Genomic DNA, 17,541 nt, shown 5'->3' on the forward strand with positions numbered 1-17,541 from the left:
AAAAAGCTGGAAGTGATTTGAAGGGTCTGAACCAAATAAACTCTTACATCCTCATCCGGCGTCCTCCTTTAGGGTTTTAATGCAAAATGTGTTGTACCTTTCCTTTCCGCCCATCTACTATGAAGCCCCCTTCTACAAGGCACTGTTGTTGTTGTGTGCCTTCAAGTCATTTTGTTGTTGTTGTATGAATCCAAATCATTTTTTATTTATGGCAACCCTAAAGCGAACCTATCATAGGGTTTTTTGGGCAAGTTTATTCAGAACACAAGAGAGTGTGACTTGCCCAAGGCCATCCAATGGGGCTTTATGGTTGAGCAGGGAACTGAACCCTGATCTCCAGTTACAGTCCAGTGCTCAGGCCACTACACTGCACTGCTTTCCTCCTCCTTCCAAAAAGAAATGTAGGTAGCAATGGCATTTTGTGCTTGGCAGGACAATGCTTTGTGTACCTTCTGCAATTGCTTTGCCACATTCATTATTAATACTTGGAACTTAAACAGAAATATCAAACAGCCGCAAGAAAGACTCTGCCAAGGCCTTGCCCTGAGGAGGCTGAGAGAGTGTGACTACTTTGCCCAAGCCCTCAAACCACGGAGCCACATTATTGCAGTTAGACGCCACTTTAACAGCCTTGGCTGATTGCTAGGGAATTCTGGGATTTGTAGTTTTCTGAGGCATTCAGCCTTCTCTGTCTGAGATAGTGCTGGTGCCACAATAAACTACAGCTCCCAGGGTTCCATTGTCCCTAAAGGCCCCGCCCCATTCTATACTCTCATCTCTATGGTTGTTCTCCCGGCGTGACGTCACATCCTGCGAAAGGGGCCCGGAAGTGCGGCGGTTCCTTCTGTCGCCATGGAGACAGGGGAGAGCCCCTGGTCGGTGTCGGCCACCCTCCAAGCTTTAAACGGGGCTCTTCGAGGGGAGGCCGGGGATGGAGCCCGAGGAGGCCCCGTCTGGTTCAAGGAAAGCAGCACCCGGAGCTTACGCAGCAGGGACTTCCTGGCGCCGCAAGCGGCCCTCAGGGCCATGTTCACCGACGGGCAGGTAGGGGGCGTGGTTATGAAGAGAGGGGCGGGGCCACGAGAGAAGGAGCCTTGAGAGAAGAGGAGGCCTTCTTGATTGGAAGGGGCGGGGCATTGAGAAAGGGGGCGGGGCATGAGAAAAGTGTGGGGCTTGCGCAGAAGGGGCGGGGCCATGAGAGAATGGGCGGGGCCTCGCGGACACGTGACCAAGGCGACCAGAGGCGTCCTCCTTTTCCAGGACACGTCCTCCATCTCAGCCTCTTTCTGCCCAGGAGGCCTTCCAGAAGGTCCTCCATTTGGAGCCTCATTGAGAAGCATGGGTTATATTGACATTAAGTGTTTTGGGGCCTATTTTCTCTCTCCAGGAGGAATTCCAAGTGATGAAGACTGTTTCGAGCTTTTCTTTCGCCAAAGATGTCCTACATTTTGCGGTGCCTTGTCCTCTTTTCCCGGCCAGGAGAATGATGTGGCTCCAAAACACCCTTCAGGGATTAATCCGCTCTGAGGCCGCGTTAGCTTCCCTGGCTCAGTCAGTGCTGGGGAATCCTGGGATTGTTTGTTTGTTGTTGTTTTATTTGCTCATATCCCGCCTTTCTCCCCATAGAGGGAGGGGCTCAAGGCGTCCGATTTGGGGCTTGTAGTTTGTTGTAGCCGGTCTCTCTGACAGAGAAGGCTGAAGGCCTGACAGAACTGCAGTCCCCAGGATTCCTAGCATTGAGCCAGGGCAGATAAGGCCATCTCAGACTGGATGGCTTCCGCAGTGTGTCTCCTCCTTTGCCACTGCCCTTGGATAAAGATGCTTGGCCTTGGAGAGGGATCGCTTTTCAGCATCCAGGATGCCCCCAGGCGTCCTCCATTTCAGCCTTCTGCCCAGGAGGGAAAGGGATAGCAGCAAATGTCTTGGCCATGGGCTGCTTCAGGAGACCATGAAACACTGGATGGGTTTCCCCCTTCATTTCATCACCCTGGACCAAGGAAAGGGATCCAGTCAAGGGCTTGTGGCTGGAAGAGTACGATGTTAAGCCTTTGTCAGAGTCCTGTAAGTATGTTATAAGCCCACAAGGCATTTGAATGAAGTTAAGACGATCTGAGAAATACAGCTGGGGACATAATAAAATATAGTATAGGTCATATAGCTGCAAATAAACCATGTGGAATTATCTAGAAGCGTTTTGCCATCATCTGTGGCTGGCATCTTTCTCCAAAGAAATGCTGGTGAAATGTCAGGAATAAACTCTTCTAGAATATGGTCACATAGCCCCCCCCCCCAAAAACACACACACAAAACTATGGATGCCGTCCATGAAAGTCTTCAACTTCACATAAGAAATGAATTCAAGATATAGCCGTGTTGGTCTGTAGAACCAGTATGTAGAGAGATCTTGCAGCACCTCTGAGACTAAATGAAAGAAGGAAGTTGGCAGCATGAGCTTTTGGCAGCATGACTTGGGTCTACTTCCTCAGATGCATCGTTATCTTTGGCCAGTCCTGTTATTTGACATCAAGTTGAGCTGCTTGGAAGAGCCAGTCTCACAAGGAAGCCTGTGCTACTTCTCTCTTCTGTCTTGTATTGTGACAGGTTCCCAGTGGCATTGCAGAGAGTGTGGTTTCCCTTAAAAGCCCTGGGGTTCCTCCCATAAAGAGCTGCCAGAAGAGCACATTTGGGCTGACTGTGCAGTTGGAGAGACCTGCTGTCTTTGAACAGATCCTGAATGCCATTCCAACGTATACAAAACCTCCCCAGGCAGCCAGCGGACACAGCATCCTCCTCAACTGTGTGTCCCTCCATGGACGCAAAGACCTGAACTCTCTCAGCCTAAGTCACCTGAGAACCATCCTGGTCACGGACCATCTGGCAAGCATGCTCCAGGCTCAAGGGTTAGTAGGCAGCACCATTCTTACTGTGAATTGCTTCATAGCTCAGGCAGTGAGGTCATTAGATTGGTGTCATCCTCCTATTGACCTACTCCCATACCACACCATAGAGAATCCTGTAATGTTTTTTGTACTAATGTTACTCACAATTCGTAATGCCCGTAAAGCGCTGAATTGGCAATTGTCGTGACATAAACAATTAGTAACATTAAAATTATACATTTAAATTACAATATTGTATGCACAGCCTCAAAGTATTTGCATGTACAGCATTTCATGTAGTTAATGTGAAAATTTGGTAAGCTCTTTTTAAAGAAAAAATTAAAAATATTTTTTAATTTTATTTTTTAAAATAAATAAATCATAAATTGATTTTTAAAAAGGGTCCTCTCCTTTTCCTTCCCACTGAGCCTTCCCTCACTCACACTGCATCTTCAGCATTTTAAAAGGACACAGCCAGACACCACAACTCATTTCTGTCAAAAGGCAGGTATTTGGGAGGCAGTGGTGTCGCCTATATGGCCCACGCTCCCCACATCCCCCATAGTGACGCCCCTGCTGTCATGACCTAGAAACATACATAGATAGTTCGCTTTTATTTTTTATGGCGGCTTAGCAGCACAGTTGACTGCTTTCTTACATGGAAGTAAATCCCACTGTGTTCAGTGGAGATGTCTCTTACATAGGAATGCATGCTTCATTTTGTAATCTTAATTTAATATTTACACTGATCATTTCCCAGTGAGTTGTGAATGTGTTGTCAATTCAAGGAGCTTGTGCAATGATGAGAATCTCTTTTTAAAAAGAAAACGTGTTCTTCTAATCTTCATTGTTTTTAAAGAGAAACTTCAGTTGAGACAGCAGCAGACGTTGAAGTCTGATTTCTGCGACCCACACGTAGTACTAAGACTGAGGAAATGTATGTACTCGCTTTGGATCATGTGTACTACTTTTGGTGTTCATGGGAAGCGGCTAGGTTTAGAATTGTACAGTAAAGCAAGTTTCATAGAGGGAGACTTGGAGCTCGAGATTTGCACAATGTGGTTTCTCATCTGGTGAAGCTGTGGTTTGAAATTACGAAAATGGAGACAAACAAACACCTTATACTGACCTAGATCTGGTACTGAAGCAGTTGCGTCTTCTGACTGGCAACAGTTCTCCAAGAGCCAAAAGCTAGATCCCTTTTAGCTGGATATCCCAGGGTTTAAGTCAAAGGTGGACAACTTCAGCAGGTCTTGAAGTCATTCGGGGCCCTTCAGGAGCCTGCATGGGTGGCCCAAAGTGGTGAAAATAAAATAGCCCCTCTACCAGACAAAACATGTACAACTTGGAAGTGCCCAATTTGGGTTTGAAATTTATTTTTAATAATGAACACAGGTGGGGGACAACAGGGCTTACAGCTAATTTGAAATATGAACCACGGCTCCTGCACACTTCAGGAGAGGCAATTCATTTTTATTTATATTTTCTGTAGTTAACAAAAGGTGGTCCAGAGAGGTATTGGAGGCCAGGGGCTGCAAAAGCCCCTTGAGGTTAAGGCCCCTACAGTACAAGGTTTGGAAGTGAGCTATCCCTGAATTAAATGCGTGGAAAGCATGCACTCTGTCACTGTCCTGTGGGCCTTAATCAGTTTAGTGGTTCATCCCTGACCAGATATATTGTTTTCTGGGTTGTATATAGAGGATCTTGCATCTTCTCCTCACTCTGTCAGTTGTATGGACAATGTTGCATGCCCCTCCCTCCTTTTTTCAAGGTTGGCTAGTTTAAACCAGGTTAGTTTAAGTTGGTTTTTTAAAATAAAGCCACTTCTATATGCCCCTGCTGTGACGCTTTTAATGACTTCTTTGCGGATAAAATCTCTCAGATAAGGCTTGATCTAGACCGCTGGCATTATGACAGAAACAGTAAGAGAGGTGTCCATTGATTCCATGGACTGTATTAAACTGGATCATTTTGAGTTTGCAAATACCGATGAAGTGGACAAGCTCCTTGGAAATGTAAGGAAGACGACGTGCCCTCTCAATCCTTGCCCATCATGGTTGACCGCTCAGCGAGGGGTTGCAATGAAAATATTATTACAACTTATAATTAATGCATCCTTTCAGGAGGGAATATTTCCATCTAAATTAAAACAAGCAGTAGTAAGACCACTTTTTAAAAACCCTCCCTAGATCCCCTGGTAAGAAACAATTATAGACTGATCTCTCTCTTACCATTCTTGGGCAAAGTGACTGAGAGGGCAGTTGCCTCCCAACTCCAAGCTGTATTGGATGAAGCCGATTATCTGGACCCATTTCAAACCGGCTTCAGGGTGAGATACGGAGTTGAGACGTCCATGGTCGTCTTAGTTGATGATCTCTGTCTGGGCATCAACAGGAGAAGCGTGACCCTGCTGGTGCTCTTGGACATCTCAGCGGCCTTCAGTACGATCAACCATGGTATCCTTCTGGAATGCCTGAGGGAGTTAGGTATTGGGGCACTGTGCTCCAGTGACTCTGTTCCTACCTCTCAGGCAGATTCCAGATTGTGATGCTGGGGGACAGCTGCTCTTCTAGGAGAGAGCTGACATCTGGAGTCCCTCAATGCACCATTCTATCCCCCATGCTGTTTAACATTTACATGAAGCTGCTGGGAGAGATCATCCGGAGACATGGTACATTGATGATACCCAAATCTATTTCTCTATGTCTCCGACTGCTGCAGTGACTAAGGATGCAATTATTATTTAACTAGTGGCCACAGCAGCCTAACTGCATTTAGCTACTTAATTTTCTGATTTAGTCCTGTATTGATGTAGTTGTACACATTAATGCAAAAACCTCTGATTTAATCAAAAAAATTGGTTTAAATCAAAGAACTTGTTGTGTTTTTTAAAAACATGCCCCTCCCCCCAATCTTGCCTTTTTGCCATCCAGGGTAGATGTACATCTGGTCCCAGCTTTGCCTGATGAAGAAATCCATCAGTTCTTGCGGCAGTTGCGAGTTGAGTGGCCTTTGGTATTAGAAACCCCCCCAAACCTTGAGGATGTTCTAGCCATGAAAGAAGCCCTTCACCAATGTCCTCATGCCACATTTGCTCCAACAGACCAGGAGGAAGTTGTGTGTAAACTTCACTTGAAAAAGGTCCTGGAAGAAAAGCACCTGGAAGGTTATGACCCTAACCTGGATGTCTTTCTTGGTAGGCAACTTCTTTAAACACTGTGGTACATAGTTTGCCTTGTTGTTCTTGTGGTTCTGTGCCTTCGAATCATTACAGACTTGTGGTGATCTATCACAGGATTTTCCTGGCAAGGTTTGTTCTGGGGGTGGTGGTGTTATTTTTGCATTCCTCTGAGGCTGAGAGAGTGTGATTTGCCTAAGGTCACCCAGTAAGTTTTGGCGGGTGAGCAAGGATTCAAAACCTGGTCTCCCAGAGTCCTAGTCCAATTCTGAAATGCTAGGGCTGGCCAAGTTCTGTGCTGCTCTCCATTGGCCAGGTAGGTGTTACATCAGGAAAGTGGTTATGCTTGGAACTACCTGGCAGGTTGATTCCTCTTGTCTGCCCCAGCTTGAACATGGAAACCTTTAAGAAGTAAGGGCTGCAGTAGTAGGGACTGAACAACCTTTCAGGAATCTCCTCTTTTATTTCAGTGACAGAGGAGAAACTGTGTCATGTGGCTGAGCTGCAGCGTGTGGCCCTGCAATGCATGGTGAGTAAAGCATTGAGAGCTTTAGCTGTTGGTGTGATTGAAGTAGCACCTTTGCCTGTCCCCAAGTCTTGACGGTGAGCAATTTTTTTCTTTCCAGGTAGTTTCACCAGGACGAAGCTACAGTGTTGTGCACGTGGTGAGCCATGAAGAGGCATTCCAGCAGCAGAAGGTGGACTTGCTGTGGAGGCTGGTTGCTCCACAAGCTCTCCCAGGTCCACAGGTGAGAAGTGACTTTTCTTTTGATGATAATGAATAATGTGGGATGGATGTATAAGATAGGTATCCTCAAGCTGGTATTCTGCAGATGTGTCAGACTACAGCCATTGTCATGCTGTCTGGGGATGATGAGAGCTACAATCTCATATACTGAGAAGGTGGTTGGTTGAGAAAGGCTACCATAAAGCTTTTCCAATTATATTGAGTTGCCTAAAGGAGATGAAGATGGGTTCCTTGACTACACTGATAAAGACCCCTTGCTTCTTTGTGTCTTGATCAGCCGCTTCCCCTGCCGTACAACACTTGTTAAATATTTTAAGGTAGGGGGAAAGATTGTCACCTGCACCTCAAAAACACCTTGGTGCAAGGACAACAGAGTTTTGCTAATTCTAGAAACAGAATGAAGTATATTTTGCATGTCTTTCTGCACTTGTACCCTGTAAGCAAAATTTTAAAACTGGACACCATCCAAGGCCAAAAAAACTTTAATTGTAATCTGAAACAAGAATTTGTGTATTCCAGTTCTGTTCCTCCTTGCACTGTTCCTGCTACTCGTATCCCTGAACCCAACTCCTCCTCCTTGAATTGTCCTCTTTAATCTGCATATCCATTTTTGTACATGGGTCTCTGTTTGTTGAAAAGGGACATCTCTTCAACATAATGGTATCTCTCAAAATCAGAAACCCATTATTTCTCTTAATTTAGGTTTGTATTTTGTATGTATACATACACACACACACACATTTATGTTTGTATTTTTTTAGGGGGGAAATGCTTGGTGTCACTGTAATGGCTTGTTTCCTCTAAACAAACTGCCTAGATTAACAAAGGCTTCAGTGGGCTCTCTTTGTTTGCATGATCTTTCCCCAAAATATCTGTGTCTCCTGTTTCATATGATGCTGTCTTTTTCTGAAAAGAGAACAGCACTTGTTGTAAGACAAGGCTTGGAATCTGTGGCCATCAAGATGTTATCAGCCTTAGGAAGCAGAGACAATGGGAAGGTTTAATGCAAGCTGTAGTCTAATAATGCGTGGAGGGCCATACATTTCCCATTGTGTTGCTACTACTGCTTTGTATCTATTGCTTCCATAGAAACACCTTATCTGTGGGCCAGTGAAAACCATCCATTCTTCCTCTCCTCTGAGTGTTCCTCATTATTTCCAGTAAGTGACCACTCTTTTTTCAGCTGCTGTTTACTCAGGATCTGTCTGTTCTATTAAGAACAGTGGAACATTCTTAGAATCATAGAATTGTAGAGTTGGAAGAGACCACAAGGGCCATCCAGTCCAACCTCCTGCCAGGCAGGAAATCTCAATCAAAGCATCCCCGACAGATGGCCATCAAGCCTCTGTTTAAAGACCCCCAGAGAAGGAGACTCCACTAGACTCCGAGGGAGTGTGTTCCACTGTCGAACAGCCGTTACTGTCAGAAAGTTCCTCCTAATGTCGAGGTGGAATCTTTTCCTGTAGCTTGCATCCATTGTTCCAGGTCTTCCTTCTGTAAGATTTGGGGCAAGCAAGGGAATCCCATCCTCCTGTCTGTAATTAATTTCTGGGTAGTGCCCAGCAAGTGACGGTCACCATGAATTACAAACGCTTAGTAGGTAGCTGATTCGTGGTGATGTACAGGTCCTCATTCTCACCATAAGAGAAATGGTGCGGTTTCTAGAGACCAGCAAGCACTGGTCTAGCTAAAAGTATGGCAAGGCAGCCTTAGTTTTACTGAGAAATGAAAAAAACAGCCTTAGCTTTACAGAACCAACATTAGGGCTGCACTGGATGGGGGTAGGGTCTGGTCCCTTATCTTCCCATTAACAGTTCTATTTATCAATTTGTGATTCAGCATCAGTGGTGGTGTTGGTATTTTACAAACCATACAAGCCATATGTTCTTTCTGCCAAGGCATTACAAACCATTTTGTGCTTATCACTTACAGGCTACGACACTCCCAGATGCATGAAGCTTCGGTGTTAAAGTATGGAGACCTCTCTCAGGGTAATGTTTGTCCTGTCATTTGTTGAGTGTTGGGTCCCGTGGCCCCCCCCCCCCTGCTTGAGCTGCTGTCTAAAGATTTGGTTGCCTCTTACAATTGACATTATGCAGATGCATCTTCTTGTTGGATGTCTTATTTTTGTTGTGTATGGTGTTGGGAATGGAGAGATATCTATGTGCCACTTCAGTTCGGTGTACTTCCCAGATGTTGCAGGGCTTTAAGTGCCATCTCCTCGAGTCTTCTACTCTTTTCATCTGATGTCTTTACCAGGAAGCATGGCCATTTCCTCTTAGACCCACTCATCTTAACATGAAGTTAGTGGTTCCCTTAGGCAGTCCATGGATGTGCTTCAGGGTTCCATGAACAAGGCAACCCATTGTCACACACACCCTTCACTTTCATTCTTGCTACTTTGAAGATTGTTTCCTGCCTCAACTTTAGGGTAAAAATAGCTTTTCTCAAGTAAAATTTTTCTATATGAAGAAAATCGGTTTTCAGTGCAACCAAATAAAGTGTGTGCAAAATTGTGTGAGTGTTGTTTATTGTGCATTTTCTTGGAAAAGACTCCATAGTGGATCAGATTTTCAAAGAAGTCTGTTAACAAAAAAAGTTAAGAACAGCTGTTGTGGACTGATTGTTTCACTGGAAGTTTCCACTCCAGCTTGCTTGAGTTTGTTTTTGTTTGGCAAATATATCTCTTTTATTTCCTTCCTCCAGATGATACTTGGACTGAAATAGTCAATGTCTTAACAGCAGCTGCCATCCGATTTGAGATACTCAGCATGAGCCATCAAAGCCAGGTAACCAGAGGTATTCTCTTGAGGTGTCCCTTGTGAATAGTCACTCAGAAGGCAATGTGGCCTCTGTGTAGAAGCCACATGATTTCAGCTGCCACCATTTTGTTTGGATGACAATGACAATTTCTATTTGGAAAAAAATTGTTCATACTGATATATCCAACCAGGGACTTCTGTGTTACAATGGTAGTATCTCTTATACAAATGTATACAGTTGGCAAAACTAATTCTGAATATTGAATTAATTAGCAGCATTGAATTGGAAGATATGTGTGCCATGGGTTAGTAGTGCATACAGTTCTCTGCATGCATTCTGACTTCTGAGTAACCAGAGGAGGTTGAAACATGATTTGTAAACAAATGGTAAATAAAACATATTTGATGTATATAAGGGTGGTCAGTCTTTCACTCCCAACATGTTTTGAACTACAACTTTCTCAGTCCGTTAGCACTGGCCAGAAATTGCCATGTTTCCCTGCAGGCTGGGGTCTCTGTGAATTAAAGTCCCAAATACATTGAGGCCCTGGTCTAAAGCATAGCAGCGGCACAAGCTCTTTTGGAACAGGTCAGTAGGAGCACAGGCATTGAGGACTGTGGCAGAGCCTGGGATCACAACATTAGGATGGAATGAAGAGAGAAGTATGAAAAAAGTGAATGGTCTGGAGTGAACTGGAAGGGCAAAAATTGCCATTTTTATACAACAGCAGTTTTAGTAGCTATTACAGACATTTGAAGGTAGCAGACCACAAAAAAATAATAGTTACAAATGAATTGATAAGGCTAGCTTTATGTAGGCTGAGTTCCTCTTCCATGAGGGAACTTGAATTTGTGTGGACAAGACCACTGATTGTGAAAAGTAGAGATGGGGCTGCTCTAGTGATTTAATTCCTCAGGTACAAACCCTGAGACATTCTGCCAGAGAAAGGCAGGTGAAGGAAAAGGGCTGGGTATAAATAAAGATGATGGTAATATTGATGGCTTTAATAGGCATAGAGCTTGGAGCGTTACTCTCATAGCAGAGCTGTTTTTCACCCTCTCAGGTTCTTCTGGATATGGAAGAGGCCAGCATCTCCACCAAGGGGACCAAAAGTGGAGCCTTTGTAATGTACAACTGTGCTCGGCTTGCCACCCTATTTGAAACTTATAAGCGGGCAAAAGAGCAAGGTAAGAGCTTACATAGGCCATGCTCAATTGCATCTGATATCTAGGGATGATGAATCAGGATTATGTACAGTGGTGGTCCAGGAGTGGAAAAATAGTTTTCTAGACTGGAAAAAAAATGATGCATACAATAGCCATATTCCTTCAGCCTGACTGTGTTTTTGTCACTCATGGCTGTTCCATAAAATTTTGCTATATGCATTGCCCACATTTGTTGAATGCTTCATTTCCTATGGTTTCTGCATTAACAAACCTCTGCCATCCAATTCCAGGGCTTTACCCAGCCTTTCCTCCACCTTCAGAACTGAACTACATCTCTCTCAAAGAAGAGGTGAGAAAAAGGGGAGGAAGACCCAGGTATAATCCACATAAGATTGTATAATACTGAGATTGATTAATCCAAGATAGGTCTTGGATTTGCATTTGACTACCATGTGCCACAAATGGAGAGATTCTGCACCATAGACAAATATTTCCAACGTGGCTGGTGCTCACTGTGACAGAGATCCCCTCACCTGGTCACATGCATGGTGCTAATTGGTGGAAGGGAGGGAGTTCATCTGCTCTGCACAGGCAAGTGGCTTTTGGCCACTCTGTGTGCCCCAGGGAGCACAACTGATTTCCCCCTGATACCATCAACTGGGTGAAGGAAAGACTACTGTTTTCTAATGGTGCTACTGTCAACATTATGTGCAAAGCAATCTTCCTAGCAGAGTATAACCTGACTGTGTATAATTCCTTGGGATTTTTGTGATTGGAGCAGCTGGTATGGAGAAGGAATTAATTTCCATCTTCTACTTGGCAGTTTTGATGCAGCCAAAATGGCTGTTTCCCCATTAACAGAAGCATGAAAACAGCAACATTTATTGGAATGAACTGTGCTGGGACTTGAATTAAAATTCCTCTAATGTGACTCACAAAAGTTTCTGCTTTTTTCCCCAGGGTGAATGGCTGTTGTTATTCAATGGTATCCTGCCCTTCCAGGAAATCCTGAATCGGGTCATACAGCTTCCCATTGCTGATGGCAGGCTCATGATCACAGCCAGCACTGAGGCGGTGAGCTGTGTTTTCAGACACTGCTGGACAGAATGGTAGCAGTGCCTTTTCTTTCCCTGTCTATCCTGGCTTCTGTGTGTATGTGTCTGCATATGTGAATGTGTGCTTTGCTTTGGGAAAGAGAGTTTCTATCTTGAACATCCCCAGATCCTAAGAGGACTGGCCATCTTGTGCAGATCTCAGGCACATTCAGTCAACAGTCACAGTATTTTTGAGCTCACTGCAGGCAGAAGATGCCATTTCAGACCAGCTGGGTATCACCTGGAGTGCAGAAGGATACTGTTTTTAGATACTAACAGGCACTTCAGTAGTTTAGACCAGCCATAGACCAAACTTCTCTGCTAAAGATTTCTAGCCTCATATCCTCTAGAGCAGAGGTGGGCAAAGTGTGGCCCTCCAGATGCTGTTGTATTGCAATGCCTAGCATTCCACTGGCCATGCTGCCTCATGGGAGTTGCAGTCTAACGTCATGTGGAGGGCTACACTTTGCTCCCCATTGCTTTAGAGAATACAGAAGAATCTTGCTAATCCAAATACAGTTTTGATGTCTGAGCTTGCCCCTTCAAGCTCCAAGTAGGAGTGAGGAGCCTTCTCCACTGTCATACCCTGCCCAGAAACTGCCCTATATAATGTACTGGCTAAAATGGCCAGGGCATATGTCCTGGGGATAGGCCTAGAGGCCTAAGCACATCTAAAATCAAAGCATATTTATGTGCTGGAATGCATGCAAGCAAACATACTGTGGGCAGTGTCATAGCTGAGTGAAACAGCGCATCATTTGCTTGTCCATGAGTGTTGACAGCTGAAAAGGGCCTCAGCTAATAAGACACAGGGAAGATCCCTGTATACTGCTATTAGTAGATATATCAGTAGTCTGACTTAGTATAAGACAGTTTCATAAGTCCCAGTTCCACTGCTTGACAATTATACTGTTTTCCTATTTGAAGGATTTGTAAACAAGGAATTACTTTGCATTGTGTTATAGGTTTGCAAGTTCTTGATCCAACTGAGCATGGATTTCAGTTCCTACTACAATCGAGTGCATATCTTGGGGGTAAGTGTTCTGTAAGGAGCATGGCTGGGGCATATAGGGATTATGTGGTAAATTAAATAAATAAATCAGCATAGACACTCTCAACAAAATGAAAGTGCATTCAGAAAAGATGGACATATTGTGTCACAAACCTGGATGGGGGAGGCACATCTTCCTGGAGTACATAAGCTAACTACTGTGTTGTAAACATCAGTTACCATTCAGCATTCTCTGCTAAAGTACACACTATGCTTGATTAAAATGAAAATTTTAAACATGAAGCATATGCTATGTAAATATGGAACAATGTATTTACAAGGACCGTGGTTAATGAGAAAGTTATTTGGGGGCAGAAAGTTTACAGGCATTTTCGCTTCTACCCTTTAAAGCTATTCTCTGCAGGCTTGCAAAATCTAAACTTCCCCCTTAAGGAGATTCAGAAGTTTTAAATAAGGTGATTAAGGCAAAAGGGTCAGTTTTCTAATCCTGACTGTACAGTGGATAGCCTCTTCCTAGAGAAGTACAAGGTCACTAACTCCACTGCCCACTTTTTAAAAGTCCCATGGCATAGAAAGCTCATCCCTGCTAGCCTCAGAGAGCAGAATTCTCTGTACATACCATCCAGGTCTTCCTCCTCAGCAAATTTAAACAGTATATGTGGCAAAGTTCAGAGACAGTTGTGGAGGAAATGAAAGTGGGAAACCAACCATCCCTCCCCCCACCAGGCCATTGGCACTAGAAAGCTACTTTTGCTGCCAACCAGGACAGGTGATGGTTTTCTTTGCCTCCAACAGGAGCCACGCCCCCACTTATTCAGCCAGATGTTTGCCCGGTTACAGCTGATGAGGGCAGTGAGAGAAGTGTTCCACAGTGCCCTGGCCACCCTCCATCTGCCGCCTCTTAGCCAGATCTGAGCAAGTTGGCCACACGTTTGCTGTGACACAGACAGCCTCCACAAGCCTTCTTGAGGGCCAGCTCTTTGTGAAGAGGAATGAACAACAGATTGCAGGGAGGAGAGGAATCAAGCAGAGCATTAGTGTTTTGGACCTTGAACTGCCTGCAGGAGATTCTTTAGCTCTAAAATTGTTAAAACCTAGTTGGGAGCATGCATAGATTAAAAATTATTTGGAGAAAAGGGAAGGACAGGATTCTCTGGTTAATTGCATTGCTCCATTTACTCACAGTGGATGTTGGGAATCAGTACGATTAAGCCAATGTCCACACAGGAGGAAGTAGAATCAAAAGATTTGCTGCAGCAAAATAGGTGTCAGTGGTCTCATGATCCCAATGACTGTCACCTATTTTGTTGCAGCAAGTAAATCTTTTGATTCTACTTCCTCCTGTGTGGACATTGGCTTAATCGCACAGGGGCAACGGACTCATATTTTAATGGATATCAACAGCACAAGCCAAAAGAAAAAAATGTTGATGGATACAGTTGGTAGGTTACTGTTTTTATTCTGTTCTGAAATGTTTGAGGCTCTTCAGGCCATGTCCCTACTCTTTACTGAGAATTTTTGGCACAGTTAGTTGTAGCAAAGAAATTGTAATTAAAAGAACACACACTTGTTGTCCATGCCTGTTGCACAAAATCTGTCTAAACATCACAAGGCGGGATAGAGGACCAGCTTCTGGTGATGACTTGCAGGCTTTGGCAAGACAGGATGGAGTGTTCAGTGTCTGCTGTTGTAAACCTGCAGACAAAGAGCTGCAACTAATTGGAGAAGCAAAACAAACAGGTAATAGGATGTATGTGTTTACACATTTAAGCCCCGTCAGCTACTTTTACCCTACTGTGCCCACCGGTTGTGTGCTGGCATAGCAGGGAACCACAATCTCTAGGGACTCTGGTTGAGTCTAGTATGTTTTCCTTGGATAGATGCTGGAAGGTCCCAGGTACTGCACCTGGCTGCTGCTCTCTCTTTTGACACCTTCTGTCAAAGGTACTTGCTACTTCAGCTGTTTCATTAGGAGGCAGATGAGCTGCTGGTGCTGCACCCAGGACTGGTGACTCTGATGAGGTGGCAGCTCAAAGAACGAGAAGGTGAAATTTCTGCTGAAGTTGAGATTGGTGATGCTGGGCACAGGCGGCAGTTTCATGCCATGCCACTTGTTCCGGACATGCCTGGGTGGGCCCCTGCTCCGGGTCTTCTGCTTGATCTTGCTTTGCCTCAGTGTAGTCTTCTGCCTCTGTTCCTCCTCAGCAGCTGGAGCCTTCTCTCCAAGGTCTGGGAAAAAGCTGCAGGAGCTGGGCACGCCTATTGCTGAGAAAGGGACACTGTGCAAGAAGGACACCACAGGCTTGAAAAGAGCATGGAAAGAAGTCTCGGACTGAGAGGGCCCAGTCCAGGGCGTCATGTCATGATTGCCCAAAGGGGTCACTTTGGCATGGGAGGAGCGGGCAGGAAGACATGGCAGCTTCTTGCCTGGTTTGTCTGAGGTGGGAGAAATGGGAGCAGAGCTTGTATTAGTGATGCACATGACCAGACAGGAGTAGGTGAGCTCAGAGATTGGACACAAACATGGGGCAGGTGGGTGAAGGGCTTCTCATGGGGAAATGTGGGAAAGGACTGGCTGATGCAGGAACCCTGCTGAAGTGAGCAAGCCAGCATCAGGCCCTTGCATCTGAGGCACACAGCTGGCTCCTGCTAACTCTGCTCTGGCTGGATGCCAAATCACACCCTTCTGCACATGCAGGAAACTATGATGCTCTGTAGACCAGCCCACAGTAGACTATTAGTCTCCAGGTTCAACAGAACTAGAAGCTCATGCTGTTCCCACACCACTCACACAGAGGCAAAACATTTTCCCCAAGTATCAGCAAGAAAATGGTACAGCAGGACCCAAGTGGGAAACATTTGACCTCCAGATGTTTTAGGCTTTAGAATCAGAATCACAGTTGGAAGAGACCACAAGGGCCATGCAGTCCAACCTCTGCCATGCAGGAAATCCAAATCAAAGCATCCCCGACAGATGGCCACCCAGCCTCTGTTTAAAGCTCCAGCCACCATGGCAAATGATAAGGGATTATAGGATTAGTCACCTAAAACATTGAGAGGGCCAAAGGTTCCTAGATCAGTGTTCCCTACAAAGTTGCTAATACAGGGTGGATTGGGGTGGGTTCCGAGACCAGAGCCTTACCAAAGTCCTTGTTTCTTCCTTTGGGAATCTGGGGAAGAGCCATCCTGTTCTGTCTGGAGATTAAGGGAGTTTTGGGACTAGTTTTATTCTGGTGCTTGTTTGCAGCTGTTACCTGGGCATGAAAACAAAACAAACAAAGAAAGAAGTTGTGTGTCGGTCAAGAAAATGGAGGATTGTAAAGAACATTTTCTGAGAGATGGGCTGTGTGAGTCTAGTGAAATGAACTACACAGGCTATCCTTTTAATACCCTTTTGTACAGCATGTTGCCAAGTTTTAGTTCTTAGGCGTCCTGGCAAAATTACAAAGGCCAACCTGGCTCATATACGCTAAAGTGACCTTTTACTTGCTCTAGGTAATTTTTAATGTACTTTCACAGGGAACACTGCATGACTGACGATTTTAAACAGAATGCAAGCAAACCATTAAAACCATACACTACCCTGTTTGGGGGAATCTGACATACCGGTACTTTCCTCCACTTCTGCTTCTTTGAGCAACCTTGCTAATGAAATTCAAGTGAAACATGGAATTATCTGCAAAAGTACTTCAGCCTCAGCTAATGGTTATCTCACTGATATCTCACTTCTCTCATCTCTCCCTGAAATCAATAACGCAATAAATCTTTGGCTCCAGATGTTTAGAAGTTAAGAGGAGACATGATAACCATGTTTAAATATTTGAAGGAATGCCATGCTGCGGATGAGCAAGCTTATTTTCTGCTGCTGCAGAGAACAGGACACAGAGCAGTGGATTCAAACTATAGGAAAAGAGATTCCACCTTAACATTAGGACAGTAAGAGCTGTTTGAAGGTGGAATACACTGCCTTGCAGAGAAAGTGGAGTCTCTCGGTTTTTAAAGGCGTTGAATGGCCATCTGTCAGGGGTGCTTTGATTCTGTGTTCCTGCATGGCAGGGGGTTGGACTGGCCCTTGTCATCTCTTCCATCTCTTATGATTCTGTGAACAACAGTAAGGCAGCAGTCTGGTTTAGGATCTCAGTGAGTGATGCTATCTTGAACTTTCAGTTATTCTGAGATTTAATTTCCTACCACTGCCCCTCTAGTCATTCCTGCCCCCATCCCAATAAAGCCCTGTGCCCACTAGGGCTTTCCATACCTTTTCCAGCCAGACTGTGCACTTGGCTCTGACAGGCTCCTCTTTGTTTCTTGCCCGACCCTCGCATCTTTTGAAGGCAGAATTCACACTCATCCTCATGGCACAGCCTGGGTAAGTGATGACACTTGTTGTGGGCAGGGCTGAGCCTCGGACCACAGAGCCAGTCACTGAAGGGAGTGTGCCCGTTGCTTCCAGTGGTGCCATCTGCCAGGCTTCTTCTGAGGCAACTTGTCTCTGCCAAGTTTTGAGGGCAAAACGAGGCTGAAATGGCATCATTTGCACTGACCCACCTGTATGATCCCAGGTTTGTTGGGAGCAACCCCCAGATGTTGAACTCCTATTGGAGAAGCATTCAAACTATGTTGCCAAATACACTTCTCAAGCCAGCAGCAACCAGAGGCATCCCATGATCTGCACAGCTCAGGACAATGTTGTTCTGGTTT

The 17,541-nt window shown here is 45.0% G+C and overlaps 1 protein-coding gene across 3 annotated transcripts; it reads left to right on the plus strand.

The window, feature by feature from the left end:
• Positions 1-806: 806 nt before the first annotated feature.
• DALRD3 (DALR anticodon binding domain containing 3) lies at positions 807-15,013 on the plus strand. 3 transcript variants are annotated; one of them, XM_042451343.1, is made up of 14 exons: positions 807-1,044; positions 1,388-1,453; positions 2,602-2,900; positions 5,813-6,075; positions 6,528-6,586; positions 6,684-6,806; positions 7,895-7,965; positions 8,738-8,796; positions 9,512-9,594; positions 10,632-10,755; positions 11,025-11,083; positions 11,695-11,808; positions 12,794-12,862; positions 13,636-14,417. In XM_042451343.1, the coding sequence occupies exons 1-14, from the start codon at positions 853-855 to the stop codon at positions 13,753-13,755; spliced, it is 1,701 nt and encodes a 566-aa protein (XP_042307277.1). In that variant the 5' UTR covers positions 807-852; the 3' UTR covers positions 13,756-14,417. The 3 variants fall into 3 exon arrangements, with proteins under 3 accessions (XP_042307277.1, XP_042307278.1, XP_042307279.1); XM_042451344.1 differs by lacking the exons at positions 1,388-1,453; positions 13,636-14,417 and adding an exon at positions 14,721-15,013; XM_042451345.1 differs by lacking the exon at positions 1,388-1,453.
• The last annotated feature ends 2,528 nt before the right edge of the window (positions 15,014-17,541 follow it).

Source organism: Sceloporus undulatus, chromosome 2 (genome assembly GCF_019175285.1).
Source record: "Sceloporus undulatus isolate JIND9_A2432 ecotype Alabama chromosome 2, SceUnd_v1.1, whole genome shotgun sequence".
NCBI classification, from domain to species: Eukaryota; Metazoa; Chordata; class Lepidosauria; order Squamata; family Phrynosomatidae; genus Sceloporus; species Sceloporus undulatus.

What these genes read in the sequence shown, in the direction of transcription:
- DALRD3 (XM_042451343.1), top strand. Translation starts at nt 853, where the DNA reads ATGGAGACAGGGGAGAGCCCCTGGTCGGTGTCGGCCACCCTCCAAGCT. An exon ending in CCATGTTCACCGACGGGCAG is followed by an intron (nt 1,045 to 1,387) that starts GTAGGGGGCGTG and finishes TTCTCTCTCCAG; the next exon opens with GAGGAATTCCAAGTGATGAA. An exon ending in TAACCTGGATGTCTTTCTTG is followed by an intron (nt 6,076 to 6,527) that starts GTAGGCAACTTC and finishes CTTTTATTTCAG; the next exon opens with TGACAGAGGAGAAACTGTGT.